Source organism: Scleropages formosus, chromosome 22 (assembly GCF_900964775.1).
Source record: "Scleropages formosus chromosome 22, fSclFor1.1, whole genome shotgun sequence".
NCBI lineage: Eukaryota > Metazoa > Chordata > Actinopteri > Osteoglossiformes > Osteoglossidae > Scleropages > Scleropages formosus.
Genome location: NC_041827.1, coordinates 19,108,905 through 19,129,836, shown reverse-complemented (window position 1 = coordinate 19,129,836; position 20,932 = coordinate 19,108,905). Strand labels below are relative to the sequence as shown.

Genomic DNA, 20,932 nt, shown 5'->3' with positions numbered 1-20,932 from the left:
GAAGGTGCGGCCACAACTGACACATCTACAGAAGCAAAAAAAAAAAAAAAAAAAAAAAAAGAGGCACATGAAAAACAACTTCTGCTTTCAACGCAGAAACGGCTGGCCGCCAACCTGGTCACGCGGGAATAAGACGTAAAATTTTAAGAGCGATACTCTGTCCAGTGGAAAAAATAAGAAAATAGCACGTTATGGGGTCAATAATAAAGGCTCACTGGAGTGTGTCTGAGAAGAGCTGCATGACCAGGATGGCCGACCAAGGCGACACCCCCCCGAGCTGCCGGACTGATGCCGCTCAGGAGATGCTGCCTTTGGGAGTCATCCTCCTGCCCTCGGCCCCAACTCACAGCCTTCTTCTCGGGGGTTCCGCCCGGCGATGTTCCCGACAGCCGCTTCTCCCTCTGCATCAGCTTGCTGTTGGGCTCCTTCAAGGCCCTCTTGAGCTCGTTGATGCTGGCCTGGTGCTTGAGGAGGACGTCTTCGGACTTGTCCAGGAACTGGAGCAGAGCGGGGAGTGCGAGGAGGACAGGTATCAACGATGGGCCTCCCTACGCGCGGGCGGGTGGGCGTCATGCTGCGGGTCGAGGGACGGCGAGGCCGTCTCCCGTGAACGCGCAAGCAAACGGGACCAGGAACCATAAGCGCATCCGCATTCACACGAACACCGGAAAATGCCACCGCACAGCACGTTTACTAACACTGCGACAATGGCTCGCTGAACCGCAGCTTGTCACACAACTGCTGAAAAGCACGAGAAGCCCGACAGGTCACCGCTCCCCGTTCCTCCCTCGTATTTCGGACAACTTCAGAAGGAAAAAAGGTGTCGAATGCTGAACGGAGGATATACTAGAAGGAAATGTCCTCGACAGACTGCGGAAAAATACCTCCTATAATAATCGAAAAAACGTGAAGGCATTTATCAAATACTTTCTATTTATTCACTTCTCCAAACTCACTTACGTTGTTAATCTCCCTGCAATTATTTACACATTTATACAACCGGGTAATTTTACTGGAGCAATTAAGGGTAAGTACCTTGCTCAAGGGTACTACAGCTGGAGGTGGGATTCAAACCTGCGATCTTCAGACCGAAAGGCAGCAGCTCTAAGCACCATACTACCAAATTCCCTTTTCACTATGATTCCATAGTGATTGTCTCTGCTGAAGTTGCAGCTACATAATTAGCGACGCATTTCACACACACACATTTGCTGAAGCCACTTAGCCCAAGAAGGGTCGCGGCGAGCCGGAGTCTAACCCGGGAACACAGAGTGCAAGGCTGGAGGGGGAGGGGACACACCCAGGACGGGACTCCAGTCCATCACAAGGCACCCCAAGCGGGACTCGAACCCCAGACCCGCCAGAGAGCAGGACCCAGTTAAGCCCGCTGCACCATCGCACCCCCCCTACCAATGCATTTCAACATTAATAAATGAACACAAGAAAAATGACAACAGACAAGCGCAGCCATGCTGAACATGGACTCTCTCCATGATGTCCCATCGGAGACATTGCGGGCGGATGCACGGGTACGAGGCAGAAAGAGAAGTACCTCCTGCTTGTGTCGAGGGGTCGACTCCTGATCCAACTTATGGGGAGGGTTAGGACAGGGTGGGGGTGGGGTAAAAGAGGGGTTGGGCATTTGGAGAGCGGGCACAGAGAGAAAGAGGGAAAGTGTCGATGGTAAGTTTAGGGAGTAGGAAGACAGACAGGACGATCCAATAATGCCAGCAACAGGCAGGCAGGCAGACACACACACACACACACACACACACACACACACATACACACACAGACACACAGGGAGCATCAGTCTAATTCTAAAGGAGTCAACTGGGTGAGGTTCAACTGGCCTTAATTTCTCCTCCAAATTAAATAAATCCAACCGCTGCTTCAGGAACATCCAATTATGAAATCCAGATTTAGAAAGCTCCTCTTTTCACACGCTGCACATGACGCCCAGCCGACAAACAGGTGGGACAGTAAAGGGAATCATGTCCAGATGATGCACGGTAATTGCCATCGTGTCACTTTCCCTTTTAAGAAGGAAATTAGGCAGCTGTATTAAAAAAAAAAAAAAAAACATCACACTTCATAAGGTGTTTATAATATTACAGATGACAGGGGTGCATATTTATTTATTTATTTTTATTTATTTATAAGCAGCTGGAAAGTTTGCTGTGATTTTGGTGCAAATTAGTTGATTTCAAGAGCAAACAGAGGAGAACATTGGAGGCATATTTCTAACAGCAACACAGTGAGCTGTGATGGACATTAATAATTAATAATCCCATTTGGCCTGTGGTCAGTTACCGTAAACGGAGCAAGAAACAAGGATGAAATGATGAGGCTAATAAGGAGGAGACATGGACAAAGCAGGCTGACAGACAGGTGGACACTTGGGTCACCAGGGACTGGGTACCTCCTGTTTAGTGTCAGCGAGAGACTCATCATCCTCCTTCTGAAAGCAGGGGACCAAAAAGAGAGAGCGAGTTAGTTGAAGGTACCGACAAATGCGCGCGCACACACACACACACACACACACACACACACACACACACACACACACACAAACAAACAGTCAGCAGGGCGTACAGCTGGAGCTCTGTTAGTCTGGGCGCTCGGCTAAAGAGGGGGATGTTAGACCTTGACTGGGGCAAGACAGCGGGGGGTCAGTGGATTAGTTGTAGCATCGAGAAGGACAAGGGAGGGATGTTAAAGGCAGGGAATATCGTTGGGGCTCCTCTACAGGTGTGAGGTCACTGTCAAAGTGAGGCAGGTAAGTTTTCACCTTGGGTACCATAGTGTACCACTGATCTTCTCCAACTGTGAGGCCATCCGTACAAAAACACTGCATCAGACAGCCTCAAGTAAACGCTTTTCAGCTATCAAATGTAATAGAAAATATCAAACTATATTTACAAAAAAAATCCAAATATTAAAATAAATCACATACACTCATTCCCCGTTATTCCGTCTCCCGATATCTGATTTTTTACACATCCCGTCTGTGATTATTAATACCACTTATTGTTAATCAGTCAGGAGACACATTTAAAAACTGCGTCAAGCAGTGTGTGAGAGAGACTGCGAGATACAGTGCTTTCATTTTCATATTATTCATTTGTTTATGTGTCATATAGCCTTCATCTTCCTCAAACCGATCCACACACACTATCACAGTAAGTTCACTCTGTGAAGTCAATATTTTACACAGTGTGTGTGTGTGTGTGTGTGTGTGTGTGAAAAAGAAATAAACATATAATATACAGTAATGACATAATAAGACTTTGTTCCAAATGTAGAGCTAAAAAATATTCTGATATGGAAGCTTTTTAAATACAGACGTATGTTTGCTGCTATAGTTCAAAAACACATTTCACAGAGGCAACGTAATTAAAAAATAAATTTAAAAAGATATATTTTCTGGATAAAAACTGTGAAAAAGCTGCGTAAAATTTTTACAACTTTTCCAAACGATATTAGGCATCGTTTTTGATCATTTTGGAGTGAACTTGGGAAGGGTTTGGAATGCATTTGAATTTTCCCCATAAGATTTAAGGGAATAAGTCATTTCTTCAATGTACGGTCAGTTTTCAGCAATAAATTCAGACCAGTCAATGGGGCGAAAGTGTAAATTGATTCAATTTACCTGTACGCCAGTTTTAAAAAGCAAGGTTCAAAATACTTCATACAGCAAAAAAAAAGCGCAGTGCCGTGCTAAATGTCGAAGCGAAAAGCCACATATTTTTCAACAGTTTGCCTCGTCATTCAAGCGCTTTGCACGGAACACATCTAAATCAGAAAAGAAAATGAACGCATCGTGACCTGATCGAAATTTGAAAGCTTTTATCATTGCCACACTTGACAAGATTCATCACTTGTGCAAAACAGACGAACACATTTAGAGAATTATGCATTAGTTTCCTCTCGGAGGTTCAGACAGGGACAAAAACACTGGGAAGGACGCACAACCGGCATGTACCTTGAGTTCAGACTCAACCATGTCTGCTCCCTCAATTTTTATTATAGTCTGCTTTTAGGGAAACAAAAACAAGGGGACAATTAATATTCATAGGGTGTTTCAATAATATATTATCCAATCTGTTACACTGGCAAACATTTGGGGTTTACAGTGTGTATCTCCGTGTGTTTACGCAGGACATGTGTGTGTAATGTGACACGAGTGTGTTACATTTTTACATCACATACTGTATCGCAATGACCCTTTAGCAGTTTCCCTGCCTTTATTTTCATAATCCTCTCATCATTTTTCAGATTCTCTCCCCAAGATTTAAAGCATTTTAACCCCTGCAAGATATTATTAGCTATGACTGAGCTCGAGAGGTATATTCAACGCATCCGTGCATCTGCAGCCAAGTCATTACAGTCGTACCTCGCGTTACAAACATCCGAGTTCCGGATTCTCAAGCATACACACATTTCCCAGTTTACGTATTTTTAATTGCATTTTCTCAGCCGTCATATTTACTGAAAACTCTCTGTTGCCAAGCGAAAACGGCCCAAATTTCTGCTTTGCCCCATTAGAGGGCAGCAAAGCAAGAAATGAATGACGGCAGTTGCTCGGCCCACAGCATCCATGCATTGTCTGAAGTTCTTCGGTGACTCTTTTGTCAAGATCAACTGAGGATTTATAAATCTCTGCATCCAAAAGATACACGCAGCTCTTTTTTACGCTAGTAGCAGATGTCGAAACAAGATGCTGACTCGCTATACGCAGAGCACAGTACAAGCGAGGTGTGAACCTTTGCTACGGTAAATAAAATAAGGGGTCAATATTGTACTTCTGTGCAAATCAAGGAAACTGCAGGTGAATCTACCTTCAGCTCCTTCTTCCGGGTGGGAGTGATGACGCCGTCTTGTTCCTGAACGGGCTCCCGGGCCGCGTCCTCGCCCTCCCGGTGATCGTGCCTCTCGTTCGGGTCGAGGTTCTGCTCGGCAGCGGATGGGGGGCGCGTGCGCTCGCTGCCGCTGCGCGGGGACACGCCGTCCTGGTGCTCTCCGAGGGCAGAGGCTGAGCGGGAGAATTCTGCTGGTCAGAGGTGTGAGAGGGAGAGCGAGGGTCGGGGTGGGGCAGGACAGGGGCAGGTGAGGGGGGCTGGGCACCACAAGCTTCAGAGAGCACGCTGTGGGCCAGTAGGAGCAAAAGGAACTTATTTCCCAGCCGATTTGAGAAGCATCCTTTAGAGAGTATGTTCGTTTCATGACTGATAACTTTGATGTTGCAAGATATTATACCGGTTGGGAAACATCGAAAAAAACGTCTTTTCTTTTCTTAGTTATAGGCAGGTGATTGAGTGCTACTTTATAGCCTTCGGGAATGATTAGGAATTCGTATCGATCCCAATACAGCTGTGCTGAGGTCAGTGCGACAAGTTGCTGCGTCATTGCTACGTTGCTGCAATTGCGATAGGAAAATTCAATAATGATGATGTAAAAATTACATTAAAGTGCACTGGCGCAGTTCGTCTTGATCACAAAAGAAGGCAAAATGGCAACGCAACCTGCTGCAATAACTGAGCTAGTGACACAAGGCTGAACAAGTGTGAACTCGCATATGAGCGCTAGTCGTAATTAAAGTGGGGTGGCAATTAGTAATAATTCATCGATATGAACACTTTATGTCTTATTGAAGAAGCAAACTTTTCAATAAAAAAAGTTGAGCAACTGGAACAATAATCCAAATTTTAAATCATATTTGGTTTTTATTCCCTTTGCTGTCCGCAGGGCAGACATGAATGATTTTTCTTGGGGTGATCCATTGTCAAAGGGTGGATATAAAGAAAAGATAAATTACCGAACAGGAGACGATCGTATTACATCTGAGTTCTTCAAACACATTGAGAGCATCATTCATACTGAGTATTTAAAAAAAAATAAAAAAATTAAAAAATCAGCTAAGAGCTTCTAGTACCTTCTCAATAAGCAGAATAGCCATTTACGGCAGTTTAAAAAGTAGAACTCCAAGTTCCGTTGAAGAAGCACGATAGCTTAGCGAGATTAAAACTGTTCAAAACTTAATTCTGTGTAATTATTCCATAAAAAATTTTGATGTTATTAAAATTGGTCTCCCCTGAAAGTTCGGATTCTTTCCATACTTGTTTCTTTTCAAGCAAAGTTTTCAAAAAAAGTCTAAAAACCTGCCAAAGGACTTCAAAAAATAATCCAGCTAATTCAACAGTCAGTCGAAAAGCTGGAAATGTATATTTGGTCAACCAGTCAGGATTATGTTGGTCTTCAGGGCATAACAACCTTTGCAAAAAAAAAAAAAATCAGGGTTAACTGAGCTATAAATAAGTGTGATTGTAGCTCTCGGAATCAGGGAGCAAAATTGCATCACACACACTCATTAGTTTGACCTTCTCTTGCTTGTTAATCCGCCAAAACCCAACATAAGTGTTGATAAGCTTCAGCCTGATGGGTCATCTAGCGACAAGCATGGATCCCACAGTAAGTTATGGGTGGATCAGTCAGTTTGTGGGGAGATTAGTGTGGCACAGAGGAGGATTAGTGGGGTGGAGGCTTCAAAGGACCAGGAAGCCGTATGACAGAAACGGAGAGCGGAAGGGAGGTGCAGGCTCGCAGAGATACCAACCTCCGTCCAGGCTGCGAGACAGCAGATACCTCTTGCTGGAAGAGCGCTCGAAGTGAGGGGCGGGCCGGTCGATGAGCGCACTGGCCTGCCGCGTCTGGGCCTGAGTCCTCCCACTGTAGCGGAACTTGGAGCCCATCACCAGGAAGCCTTTGGGGGGAGGCTCGGGTGACACAAGCCTGAAAGGTAACGGGCCGTAAGAGCCTATCGTCCTTCGACTCTACCCTTGATTGACAAAAAACGTGCAAACCAAGCGTTTAGAGTTATTTCTGAAACATTGACTGGGCCATCCTGGTACCAGAGTACACGGTCCCAGGCCAGTAGAAAGCAGAGCTCATGGATCTCAGAGCGTGGGAATGTTCTCAGTCATTCCCAGAAATGAGGCGCCGGTTGCTCCCATCGGGGTCAAAAAACGGGACCGAAACTGCACAGCTCATTTTCTCACACCGAGTACATTCCTGAAAGCCCAATTCCTCAGAACCACAAAGAGAAACAAGTCATAACAAGAAGGGGGAAAAAAAAGCAAAGATGACTCGAAGAACCCCAGGCGGGAGCAGGCACACAACAAAGTGACGAAAGTCGACCTACCCAACAGTCCACAGAGCTCTCGACCAAACACCGGTCCTTCTATTGGGTGTTTCTGTTTTCCACAAGTGCTCCACAAAATGTGCAGTGTAGCATCCTTACCGAAATGTGCAACAGAGTGCTTGTACATATATGTGCCGTGTGCTGCATTAAACAGTAGTGTGCACTTTAGTGACTCAACGGGAGTGTTGTGTGTGGTAAGATCTTCCTACAAGAAGGAAACAGGACAGCCTACCTAAACAAACCCTGGCTCCCTGTAGAAGACAGGAAAGAGAAGAGATACCAGCATATTTAGACAAAAAAGGCCCCCAGTATGGAGGAAACGAGGAGGTGATGGTCTATCTGAGGGGAAGAGACCAGCCTACCTGCAGAAATTCAGAGGTGACTTGCCTACTTAAAGAGAGAAGATGCCATCAATTCAGAAGAAGCAAGACCTTTCTATTCTAAGAAGCAGAAGGAAGAGCTGCCTGTCTGGCAAAAGTAAAAACATGAGAGACCAGTCTTCCTAAAGGGAGACCACCACTCGTGGTGAAAGAGATGAGAGACCAGCAAACCCGGTCTGCCTGAAGAATGGAAAGAGAGACCAGCCTACCTGAAGAAGGTGTGGTGCTCGATGCAGACTTTCCACAGCCTCTTAGCAGCTCTGTGGTTGGGCAGCTTGAAGCCAATGGTGCTTTCAAACTGTTCGTACTGAGTTGGCAAGGAGTTTGGAGGAGAAGAGGGGTTATTCTAATACCACATACTGAAATGTCATTATTATTATTATTATTACTACATTTACACTGCTAGATACACTACTTACACTGGGTCACTCATCCATACATCAGTGGAACACACTCTCTCTGTCACTCACACATTATTATTATCATCATCATCACACACACACACACACACACACACACACACACACACACACACACACACACACACACACACACACACACACACACTGGCTGAAACCTCTTGTCCCAAGCAGGGTCACGGCGAATCGGAGCCTAACCCGGCAGCAAAAGGCGTAAGGCTGGAGGGGGAGAGGACACACCCAGGACAGGACGCCAGTCCGTCACAAGGCACCCCAAGCAAGACTTGAATCCCAGACCCACCAGAGAGCGAGACTCGGTCAAGCCTGCTGTGCCCCCACCGTTGTTGTCATTGTTGGGCAGCATGGTGGCACAGCAAGTAGCACTACTGCTTCACAGCACCTGGGTGGTGCGAGAGGACGTGGGTTCGACTCCCACTCAGTCCGTGTGGAGTACGGATGTTCTCCCTGTGTCTGTGTGGGTTTCCTCTGGGTGCTCTGGTTTCTTCCCACAGTCCAAAGACATGCTGTTCAGGTTCACCCATAGTGTGTGAGTGACACAGAGAGTGAGTTTCACTGATGTATGGATGAGTGACCTATTGTAAATAGTGTAACGGAGCAAACAATATTACAAAATCTGAGCCATTAAACCAGCAAGGTATTTTTACTGAGGCAGGGCAATGTAAGAAGTCCAATCAAGGGTAATACAGCAGTACCACAGAGTGGAGCTAAAACTGGCAGCTTTCAGATTACAAGTCCAAGTCTTAGACTACCAGCATATCCCAATACACAGAGGTGTACACATTTATTCATCTTGATTTAGTCTTGCAAAAGAACTCAGTTATCAGAGCCCACTAGAGATTTCCCATCAACAGATCGAAAGTCATTCCACATAAATGTATGTATATGTGTATGTTTTGTAGTTCATGTGCAATACTAAATATTCAATGAGTCCAAAATATTCCTGTAAATTACATTTTTATGCTTATGCCGGTCATTACTGTAAGTGGCTGTTAACACAAGTGCTAAATTACCCAACAAAACGCACTGTTTTGCAGCCTTTGTTCGGAAACACAGATGATGAAAATGCATGGAATTAAACAAAAGTCCAAGATAATGCCTCAATAATACCAATGTATTTTTTAAATAATACAAGTTAATCGTAAAAGCTGCGCGCACAAACATAGACTTTATGACTTCCTGCGATAAAAGTGATTGACCACGTTGTAACTAGTAAAAAAGTAATTTTCTCCTATTTAGCAATGCTTTCTCATTGTACAGATAATTCATTTAAATATTTAGTGTTATTCGGCAAATTAGTGTGTAACACTTTGGGCAGGAATGGTCAGGAAGGAGACGATTTGCTCCTATACAGCCGGTTGGGTTAGGGTTAGGGTTAGCGCTATTGGCTTTGGACCCAAAGGTCAGAGATTCAATCCCCACCTCGAGCGGTCGTACCCTTGGGCAAAGTACTTACCCTAAATTGCGCCAGTAAAATTACCCAGCTGTATAAGTGGATAACTAATGGTAACCTTAAGATTGTAAGTCGCTTTGGAGAAAAGCATCAGCTAAATGAATAAATGTAAGTGCAAAAAACAAGAGGTGGGTGTTAAAGAGCCTGGACACTTTAGAGGAGAGAACTTCAAGTAAGAGAGAGCAGCAGAACTATTTAGTTCACAGATAGACCAACTGGAGTGAAACAGAGGCACGCATGGGCTCAGATGTTCGCCTGATATAAAAAAGAAAATCAATGCAGAAATATCCCTCTAACTGCGAGAAGGTCTAAAATAAATCTAGAAGGCTGATTTCAGCATCCAAGCATGAGCACAGCTCTGTTAGATCTTCGATATTAAAACTTCTTTTCTGCTTCTCTTCAGTATTCAAGCATGAGCGTGGCTTCGCTCCACTGCTACATTAATACATCTTTTCTCTTTCTCTTCTGCGGGTGCTGGCAGCTGCATGGGCAGAAGGAAAAGACTTCTTTATCCCTCTCCTGCACAGTCACCCTGTGTGTTTCCTCCACTTGAGCGTTGCCTGACCTGGTTCAAGCCTCGAAAGAGCTCTATGCAACTGCAGTGGCACTGTTCCCAGCTCCGAGAAGCCCGAGGTCCCACAGATGCCCTACTAGCCTTCCAACGTAGAAGCTCTGGCACCAGCTAGCCGCTGATTGGCTCTACCTTCCAGCCCCCTGCACCACGGTAAGTTCCAGATTCCCACCCCATCCACACTAGCCACAGGCAAGCCATTCCTTACCTACCTCATCTTTCATAAAATGATAATCACACCACAGAGAATATGGCACTGACCAACCAGCCACTGCACTGAATGCTTACCTCTCCTGGACGGATCTTGATGTAAAAATTGCTCCTTTTGTAGGAGATCTTGAGGATTTTGGGCCAGGCGAAGCGGTTGATCCGCAGGCGGTCCCGGTAAATCAGCAAGCCATTGGCGCACACGCCCAGCATGATGTCAATCCCTTCTGAGTCCTGGGGTGAGAGAGACTTGAGGAGCAAAATGACCGCAAGTGCCCAGAAGATGTGATCCTAGTCACTCCCTTCCAAAGTCAACAGGCCATGCTTCTGGGTTGTGTCTCACATCCGCACGATACACAGAAAAAGCAAACTGCCACATATATGTGCACAAACACACTATGGGTCATAGCACATTATGGATCCCTCATCAAAGGCCAGAGCTTACCTTGGCATGATGGAGGTCCACCCCATACATGGAAAGCTTCTTGGCATTCTCCAGGAAGTTAATCTCCGCCTCTGCTGGAGTCATCCCCCTTAGGCAAAATTGCAGGGAACACCTTTAGTGCATGATCCCAAAGACTCGTGAAAGCACTAAATGCCCAGCAGTACCGGATCGTGTCCACATCCTGAGCCAAGTAACCTTGAGATGAACATAGCAGCCGAGTGTGAGAGGGTTTGAAAAGGACCCGACTGGGCCACTCTGATACCAGTGCCTGGTAGACAGCTGAGATGGACACTAGAAGAATGCAAGGCTACTTGTAGATATGCATCACGTACTGCGTGACACCGCATGAAGAGAGTCTAAACCCAAGGACCAAGGGTTGAAGAAGACTTAGACCCAGCACTAAAGAGCTCTGCATAGGGGCGTAGGGGCAGCCGATAGCACAGCAGTTAGAGTTGCTGTATTTAGATCACATGTGAACATTTCCGGTTTGAATGTCACCGACAGCTGTAGTACCCTTGAGTAAGGTATTTACCCTCAATTGCTCCACTGAAGTTACCCAGTCGTATTATGGGGAAATCTTACACTGCAAGTCGTTTTGGAGGGAAATGTCAGCGGAATGAATAAATGTAAATGCTCGAAAATCACACACAGACTTGATGGAAGCTGATAGGAATTAAACCAAGCACACACACACACATTTTCAGAACCGCTTGTCCCTTACGGGGTCACGGAGCCTACCCGGCAACACAGGGCGTAAGGCCGGAGGGGGAAGGGGACACACCCAGGACGGGACGCCAGTCCGCCGCAAGGCACCCCAAGCGGGACTTGAACCCCAGACCCACTGGAGAGCAGGACTGTGGTCCAACCCACTGCGCCACCGCACCCCTTTCTTAAACCAAGCATTCAAAGTCAAATCAACTCGGAGACGTCATTCGCCCCCTAGGAGTTCAGATAAACTTCCCTCTTCGTCAAGTTCATTTCACACTGGTAGTTTCATTGTGTGCGGCAAAAACAAGGCTTTGTACGACTGCTGTTACCGTGGTACTGAAGTTCTAATTGGGTTCAAGTGTTAAGCTCCTGGTGTAGCAAAGGTGGGCTCGACACAGGGAGGACCCCCAGAGCATGAAAAAGTGGGAGGCTACCTCATCAAACACTTTCATACAGCATATACAGCACACTGTGCCATCATACAAGAGTGGTAGAATATGACTGTTTAAACTGATATAAGACAATTCCAAATTGCCTTGACTTTCCAATTATAGTGTTGGAAGATTTTTAAAAAAGCTAAGGAAAAATTCAAAAATGCATGTACATAATTTCATGCAAGCCAGTGATAAAACCAACACTAACGTCTCTAACGAAACTACCGAATTCTAGAACTTACTATAAAAATGATTGACTGGTCAAGGAACTAGGGGTGCGGTGGCGCAGTGGGTTGGACCACAGTCCTGCTCTCCGGTGGGTGTGGGGTTTGAGTCCCGCTTGGGGTGCCCTGCGATGGCCTGGCATCCTATCCTGGGTGTGTCCCTTATGCCCTGTTACCGGGTTGGCTCTTGTTCCCTGCGACCCCGTATTGGGACAAGTGGTTCTGAAAGTGTGTGTGTGTGTGTGGTCAATGAACTGCACAGGAGAGTGGTACTGCCTTTGTAACTTTTAGCAACACATCACATTTATTTACTCACCAGGATAATTTTACTATAGCAATTCAGGGCAAGTACCTGATTTAGGAGCACTATAGCAGGTGGGGAGATTCAAACCTGCAACCTTTGGGTCTTAAGGAGCAGCTCTAACAACTATGCTACCAGTTACCCCCATAACCTTTCCTTTGTTACCTGCTGTCTTTGGACTTGGACTCACAAACCATAAGAGAAACATTTTTTTGAGTCTTGAATAAAAAGCAGAAGCAGCTGTACATGGAAAAATATTTTCTGCTGCTCACCACATGCAATTTCCTTAATGATTCCTAACCTGTATTTTAATGTGACATTTTTCCTTCGCAATTTATCTTTCTCTGCCTTTGCAACCTTTTGAGGCAACATTTGTAATTCTGCTAAAATGTTGATGTTTACGATAAGATGACAAGATCATTCACAGCAGTGTTTGACACGGGATGATCTTCATCTGAGCTCTTTGAACTTCAGGCTTTATTTAAAGTAGTTTATGGATATCCAATTTATACAAATTAGTTTCACTTTTTAAAAAACTGAGTATTTATACGTTTACGCAGTTTACTTCCGAAAGCTTGCACCGAATCTTCTATTTCAGTTGCGAGTTGGAATGACCATAATCAGTGTTGCGACTGGTTCAGATGTTTGGTGTAGCAGGAAGTAGGAAGCCTATTCACTTTTTGGTTTGTTGTGTTCACGTCCTTTGCAAAGTGAAACAAATAGAACAATAAAGTAAAATAAATACAACTGAATAAATACAACTGAATAAAATACCTGTATTGGAGGTCAAATTAACACGCAACTGAATGAAAATTCCATTCTAGTGAAGCGTGACCCTGCTGTACGGAAAAAAAAATTATACATATTTTAACTAGCAGCTGCACTGTTCTGAACCGTGTTATATCGGGGAGTTTTTGACAGTTTTACAGGTTCTGATATTATTATATTATTATATTACCTGTAGTTACGGTGCAGTTCCATCACCCTCTCCTCAAGCTCCCGCGTCTGGTTGGGGGCGAAGCGGAAGTCACTGACGTAGTCAGCGCCGTGCTCGTCTTGGTCGTAATCCCCCAACTCGGCCTGAACCGCATAGGACCCCAGCAGGGCGTGCGTGACGAAGGAGCAAGGTAGGCGGCCCGAGAGGATGTCGTCTCTCAGCTGTAAACACAGGTAGTACCTGCCGGGGGGGAGGTGAATATAGAAGACGCGTGTCGAGCACGGTACGAGGGTTTATCGTACTCTGTCCGAAGGATGAGTCTTCCAGAAGAGGACAGGAATTAACAAGGTATCCAAAATGTCCCCATGATGTAAAGGAAGACGAGGGGGTAAGCAGACTGGAGTTTCAGTAGGGAGGGACTACGAGGGCAAATAAAAATTCTGATCGAACGCTGCCATAAAAATCGAGATCTAGGTATCGCTCCACTAACTCGTCCTTTCCTTGTCTTTCCCATACGGACATTTCCCCTTCCCTGCGATACCTGTCCATGTGCTCACCTTTCTCACGCTGGCTTTGCTAAAATTACACCATCTCACGCCAGCTAGCTAGCCAACTACCGAAGCTATCTACATAACCTGAACCCCCATACTCTGATATTGAGCTTTACTTATTATACTAATTATTCATTTATGATATTTATTGATGCTGAGCTTTATTCATTGATTCACGACCAATGAATTTGCAATCTTTTTTTATTGATTCACGATCCCTTTGGGTCAAAGCATCTGCTAAGCAGTGTAAAATCTCAACATGTGGCACAGCTCTGCTCTTCGTAACCGTGCTCACGCTACCCTTCACTTCGCTTACTAGGCGTGCCGTCCATCGGCTTGTGTCAGCATTGCCCTCGCTGTCCTCATCCACCCTCACCTACCTGGTGATGTCCTCAGTAAGCTGCGAGGGGTCAGGGGGGTAGAACTTGACCGCGAAAGCAAAGTGCCACGGGGCGGCTGGGAGGGAAAAAAAAAAATAAAAAAACAGAACGGAGGTTAAGCAGGACGTGAAATAGACCGTGACTAAGCGGCCGCCAAACTGATACATTCTGCGAGCGTCCTCCATTAGATCCGCATGACCCAACATAGCTTCAGAAAACCAACAGATAACAGAGTCAGTAATAAAGGGGAAATGATGACTGAATGACTGTTGCTCTTACTATCCTTCTCAAGATAGATTAATAATATTAACTAAGCTGTATGATATAATCATGAGCTACTCCTTCCTCTCGCTTAGGTTAGTAAGAGGTGTTTCACAGTACAAAAAATATAAAATAACGTGTCATTTGTGTGTAATACTGGTCTGAATGAGCCATTTCGCCGCTCCGCGGTGGCGGCGCAGGAGAACGCGGCCGTTGAGACACTCACTGCGCATCTGCTTCTTGATTTCCTTGGAAGGGTCCAGCCAGTTCTGGAAGAGAGCCACAAGGAGCCACATCAGGACCGTATTGCACGTTCGCACACACTTCACACTCTGCCTCTGCTGGCTCACAGAGCATCTCTAATTGCAGGGTGTGTTCCCCAGAAAAGGCCGATCCCATATGTCCTAATCGGAGGAAATAGAAGCTAAACTTCACTGCTGAGATCATCAGGGCACACGTGCAGAATTAAGCATCTGCCACCCTACTGCAAGGCTAAACTACCCTAGACCGCATTAACGGAATTGCCCTATGGGGCGACGCAATGACCTTATCAACCACTAGAGGCAGTGTTGTGCAGCCGCCGCACCGGTTAGCTATGTGAAATACACCGTGGGATGCCGTTTGCCAGCGAGGCAATCGCACAAGCCTGGTATGAAAAAAATCAAGGCGCAGCATGGCACCAACTGACTATTTATTTAATTCCACTTAGCCCAGAGAGTACGAGCCAGCGGCTTGTTTGTGTTAATAGCCTTTTTGGCAGGATGAGTCACGGTTAGTTTTCATTCTGGTGCAGCGAAAAAGGACGATGAGGGCCGGTGGGCCGGTCCACTTCAATGCAGCATCTCATGTAAGTCACGGGCAGCGGGAGACGAGTCGCACACCGCTTTCGCAAACCAAACGAAGCGGTTTGCTCCGGCGCCTTGAGGAACCAACTGAGTAAATGGACGTCTCACAACAACTCATTGCCGGATGGAGGTGACCCCGTGCGGGCAAGTTAAAGACCATTTAGACCAGCAGAAAACACCCCTTGTCCCTTTAAATGTGTCACCCGCATATTGCTTAATCTGAAGCCTTCCCAACAAGGCCGCTCTTCACTCAGCAGCAACTCGGTCATAGTCCAGGAACGCGGCAGCAGAATAAACATTAACCTGGACGGCAGAAAAGCTGCGCCACCACAAACGAGCGCGAGGGAGGCTTAGAAATGGCATTTCAATCACGTCCGCCGGGTTTAAGGTCAGAGCGGTCCCCCGCGGGCTCGCCCCACTCTGATAATCTTGCCTTGTACCTTTAAAGGGAACACTCTGCATGCTCTCTGTTGGCACTCGACGTGCTCTCAGATGAATGACTGCAGCCGTGGCGAAGCCAGCCTCTCTCTCTCGCTGCATCTCATTATATCTGGATCCTTCTCCAGAGGACCATCCAAAATCACTGTACTGCAGGTAATGGGCCCGGAATGGGGCCGTTACAAAAAGCAAAGTTTCAGACCAAGCCTGAGCTCAATGCACTGACGCAGCCAGCATGTGTGGAACTATATAGCGCCTTAGCCTTGCCGAACAGCCACGCCACAAATATGTAGGGAACGGCTACGCCCCAGAGGCTGGCTGAGACAGGTAAGGGCAGAGACAGCAGTGCTTTCTTCTCTTCTCCCCAGCTCCTGAGCTACCTCAAGGCAGGACGATGCAGATGGGCTATTGATAGCGTTCAACGCCCTGCAGAGGTCAAATCTTATCCAGGTTTGGTATAATAACCCCAATTACAGGCAGCCTCCATCACTCTGACTTTGTGTTCATGGGCATCATAAAACGAGCTGCCTCCACGTCTGAAGGTTATTTGCACGTCCCCCCCGCCCCCTTTTGTACTTCAGCAGAGGAGGTCTAACTGTCATTCACCGAAACACTGGAGCACACCAGCTGCCGCATTCGAGTCCGTTCCCAGCAGCGAGTAATAACATGCGGTCCGCAGCAGACGACTGACCGGAAGGATCAGCTCCTCAAGCCACAGCCTTGCTTTCCTTCCCGTTCACTTTAACGGGTTCCTCTCGTTCCCTCAAGGCATCCCAACGCCCAACGAGCCTTTGAACATGTGCTGCGAGGAAGTGCCGTCATATGGCCTCCATGAGAAACACCGCTGCTTAAAGGGGATTGAAGAAACGCAGTGAAAACTTCAGCGCTTCCCATTTGAAGCGACAGTCAACGGGAGAGGCAGCCCCCCCCCAGGAGAACAGCGATGCTGAGGATGAGCTTATGTAACTGGTTGGGTGGACCAGACTGAATGGCAATACTGCCAGATATCTTGCAAGGTTTACACTTGTTGCACCCTTGTTGTCACACGCTGTATTTTCTATGATTTTCTCGCTTTGGAGAAAAGCACCTGCTAAATGAATAAATTCACATTTATTCATTTAGCAGATGCTTTTCTCCAATGAACTCTGTGTAGTGTTATCAGCCCACACACCTTATTCACCGCGGTGACTTACACTGCTAGATACACTACTTACAGTGGGTCACTCATCCATACATCAGTGGAAAAAACACACACTCTCTGTCACTCACACACTATGGGGAACCTGAACAGCATGTCTTTGGAATGTGGGAGGAAACCAGAGCACCCCAAAGGGAAAACATGCAAATTCCACAGAGAATGAGCAGGGATCAAACCCCTTTCCTCTCGTAAAACCCAGGTGCTGTGAGACAGCAGCGCTACTTGCTGTGCCACTGTGCTGCACATTAATACTAAATGCAAATGTACCTCAGCCAAATAGAATGACAAGGCTTTTCAGCCTCACAGTGCAGATGCTGCGATAATGCCAATTTTTTTTAGACATCTTAGTAAGGTTAGTATAACTTCAATTCATTCATCTGATGCGTTTCTCCAAAGCAACTTATAGTGTTAAGCTACTCAGAGAAATTTTACTATTTATACAGAAGGGCCATTTTTTACCATATCAGCTCAGACAAGAACCTCAGAATGGGGATTTGTACTTAGCTCTTTTAAGTCCAAAGGTGGAAGCTTTAACTACTATGCCACCTGCCCCCCGCATATAAGGGCAGCATTACTGCATGTGCAGCCCTCATTACATGGACTCCTCCTTGAGGCTGGAAAAGAAGGACATACTACTGATGGAAAACGATCAACCCAGAAATTAATGTGCAGCCATTAAAGGAGACAGGTCAATTGTTCTGCTTTATTTTAGTTCAGGGGCTCAGAGTTATCATGACTGTTATTTGCGCAATAAGTCAAGGTGGACGTGCCTTTCACCTTGGCCCTCTTCGCTCGGCCTCATGCCGTCTCTGGGCCGCAGAACAAATGAGATGTGCAGACAGACAACACGTGGAAGTTTTGGCACGGCGCAGCTTTACCGATATAATAAGCACAGTTCAACGTGTTGGGTGTATTCTGCTGAAATGAGACATAGGAGCACTCGAGATTACAGGAAAGCGAATCAACAGGAGAACCATTATGAGCTCCAGCGGTGTGGCAACAACTCAGACTGCCAGTGGAGACCCCACAGTGGGGTACCAGGTGGTGCAGAACTCGCAGCTGCTGCCGCCTTTGGATCCGAACGTTTGGGCTCGGAGGTTGCAGGTTTAAATTCCACCTCCTACTGCAGTACCCTCAGCCAAGCTACTGACACCAAATTGTTCCAGTAAAAAGTAAAATCGTTGCAAGCCCATTGTGAGAAAAGTGTCAATCAAATGCGAATAAATCGAGGACTGCAGTGGTCCGAGAATAAGAAGAGCGCTTGGGAAATTTTGCACGTCGACTGCTATTGATACAACCGGGTAATTTTTACCGTATTCATTCAGGGTAGGCGCCTTGATCGAGGGCACTGCAGCAGAGGGGTCAGCTCTAACCACTACGCCACCTGCTGGTACATGTTGGCACACACTCATCAGCATCGATCGTTTCGTTCCTCACCCCAGTACAGCAGGGGGCAGTGATGCGCCTTCCTTTCATTTTGCACACGACTTACGGACTCCTGCTGCAGAGGATGAAGAGATTTAAATGGTTGAAAAGGGACGGAGACGGTCACACTTGGGCAGACGCTTTAAACCGTCAGCCTCGGTTAAGAAAGACTGCATCCCGACTCGCCCTGATGTGCAGCGCATCGCTGCGGCCGGCGAGTTTCCTTCCGCACGCTCAAAAGTCAATCGACATCCAAAGAAAGCGTCACAGGCTCCCAGCAAACACCTCCGTAACCAAGATACTGTATTAACAGTCAACGGCATGTTAAAGAAACACTTTGTGGAAGAGCCGTTTTTTTCGGAAACTTTATAAATGATAGAAATGGAGGCGAGAAACCACCGGGGTGGGGGAAGGGGAGGGGGGGGTGGTCGTAGCACAGGCAAAGTCCCCACCTTCTGGCTGTCTGCATCACTGAAGGTCAGGCCAAAGTAGTCCTTCTCCAGAAGGTTGAGATGCTCACACACCATGTCCAGAAGCTGTTGCCCCCGGGCGTGTTTCTGTACGGACAAACACAGACAAGCAAGGATATAAGAGCAGGGTCCGAAATGAGTTTTGCACAATTAAAACAGCGCAACGTCGAGAACGCCACACTGAGGTGACGGAGCTCAAAAAGAGGGGTAACGAAGGACGCTGACGACCTCAGCGATTTACTTCCCCGGCCAAAAAACATTTTTTCTTTAATTTCCAGAATCTAACAAAACTACGCGTTCAATATAACCGACGAAATGCAATAATGCCAGCGTCAGCCTTCACTTCCATCCCTTTTAAAATCTAAACATAAAAATTTTCAATTTCAGTGCCACTTCAGTAACCAAAAAGGACCTGAAATGTGAAAGAAAGGAAAATACGGAGTCTATTTATTTACCATTTACTATTATTTCTGTCTTATATCTTCAGCTGTTTCTTTTAAATGAATGATGCCATTCAGTGTGTCGCTGCTGCATTTATACAACTAAGTTACTTTATTACAGTCTTTGATATTTCTGTATATTATCAAAGCAGAACCCACGGTTTATCATATCTGGGATTCTTATATCATTACATTTATTTATGTAGCAGACAGTTTTCTCTAAAGTAACTTCCAATGAACTCTATCTAGTGTTATCAGCCCACACCCCTTTTTCACCGTGGTGACTTACACTGCTAGATACACTACTTACACTGGGTCACTCATCCATACATCAGTGGAACACACTTGCTCTGTCACACACTACAAGTGAACCTGAACAGCATGTCTTTGGAGTGTGGGAGGAAACCAGAGCACCCCAAGACTTACACTGGGTCACTCATCCATACATCAGTGGAACACACTCTGTGTCACACACACACGCACAGACCCGGACAGCATGTCTTTGAAGTGTGGGAGGAAACCAGAGCACCTGGAGAAAACACACGCAGACATGGGGAGAACATGCAAATTCCACACAGACTGAATGGGAATCAAACCCACATCTTCTCACACCACCCAGGCACTATGAGACAGCAGCGCTACTCGCTGCACCACCATGGCACCCATGCCATTTTGTGCACTTTTGCACAGAAAAGTCCAGGTAACCAGGGATAGAGTCCTTATACCAGGTGAGCGGTACAAATTCCTGCAGTTGAGATTAGCGAACGTCTGCATCACACGCGTCTGCGTAACAGGGTACGGGTCTGGCGTCATAAACTGAAATTTCCCGCCATCGACTCCACGCAGAAACCACGTTCACCATCAGAAATGAGCATGATCGTGTTCGGAACGACCGCTGCCAACATGAGGCAGTAAACAACCCGAGTGGGAACACAACGATGAGCATTTTCAGAAACATGCAACAAGAGCCTGCAGAAGACAGAGGTGAAGGAGACGCCCACCGATGGCACCTGTACCGGAAATCGGGACGCCGCCACATTTGTAAACCACACACATGCGCGCACAGACACACATCTTTTGCTGGCACAAGCACTTTACCACCTCCTGATCACAAACGAACCACAACAGTTCGTCGATGCAATCTCAGATGGGCTTTATTAAACATGTTGATGGGATCTCCAATAGAAATAATCCTGATTTGCTTGCAAAGGTTTCCCAGGTAACTATCATAAGTAATGACCCCCCCTTCAGGGTTAGAGAGACCACTTTGTATGTAAATGTGAAAAAGGGTCAGTCCTTTAGTATTGAGTGAGTTTCTGTTCCTGGGGATTGTTTGTGTGTGTGTGCGCGTGTGTGTGTGTGTGTGTTGGTTTATTTTCCGACTCACTTTGCTAACTGGCTTTGATTGAGCTGCTCATCATGGAAATACACTCTTGCGAAAGTGGTATATAATTTTACAAAATAACTATGCTTTTCTTTAATATACATTTTCCGTGACTGATGAGCATCATCTGTTCAAATTACATTTATTCATTTAGCTGACACTTTTCTCCAAAGCAACTTACAATGTTAGTCTACCTACAATTATATACCCATTTGTACAGCTGGGTTATTTTACTGGAGCAA

At 46.2% G+C, this 20,932-nt stretch overlaps 1 protein-coding gene across 10 annotated transcripts in view; it reads right to left on the bottom strand.

Moving 5' to 3' along the window:
• The window catches only part of LOC108923406 (band 4.1-like protein 1), an 83,316-nt gene that overhangs the window by 14,569 nt on the left and 47,815 nt on the right, over positions 1-20,932 (bottom strand). For 9 of the 10 annotated variants that reach the window (XM_018734109.2, XM_029247656.1, XM_029247658.1 and 6 more), the window contains exons 4-13: positions 18,849-18,953; positions 14,717-14,759; positions 14,230-14,305; positions 13,320-13,538; positions 10,695-10,782; positions 10,331-10,483; positions 7,791-7,888; positions 6,617-6,792; positions 4,842-5,050; positions 348-497 (exon numbers count right to left, since the gene is read on the bottom strand). In XM_018734109.2, coding sequence (XP_018589625.2) covers positions 348-497; positions 4,842-5,050; positions 6,617-6,792; positions 7,791-7,888; positions 10,331-10,483; positions 10,695-10,782; positions 13,320-13,538; positions 14,230-14,305; positions 14,717-14,759; positions 18,849-18,953 — 1,317 coding nt within the window. The remainder of the gene's footprint in view (positions 1-347; positions 498-4,841; positions 5,051-6,616; positions 6,793-7,790; positions 7,889-10,330; positions 10,484-10,694; positions 10,783-13,319; positions 13,539-14,229; positions 14,306-14,716; positions 14,760-18,848; positions 18,954-20,932) is intronic. The other variant, XM_018734110.2, reaches the window with a different exon arrangement.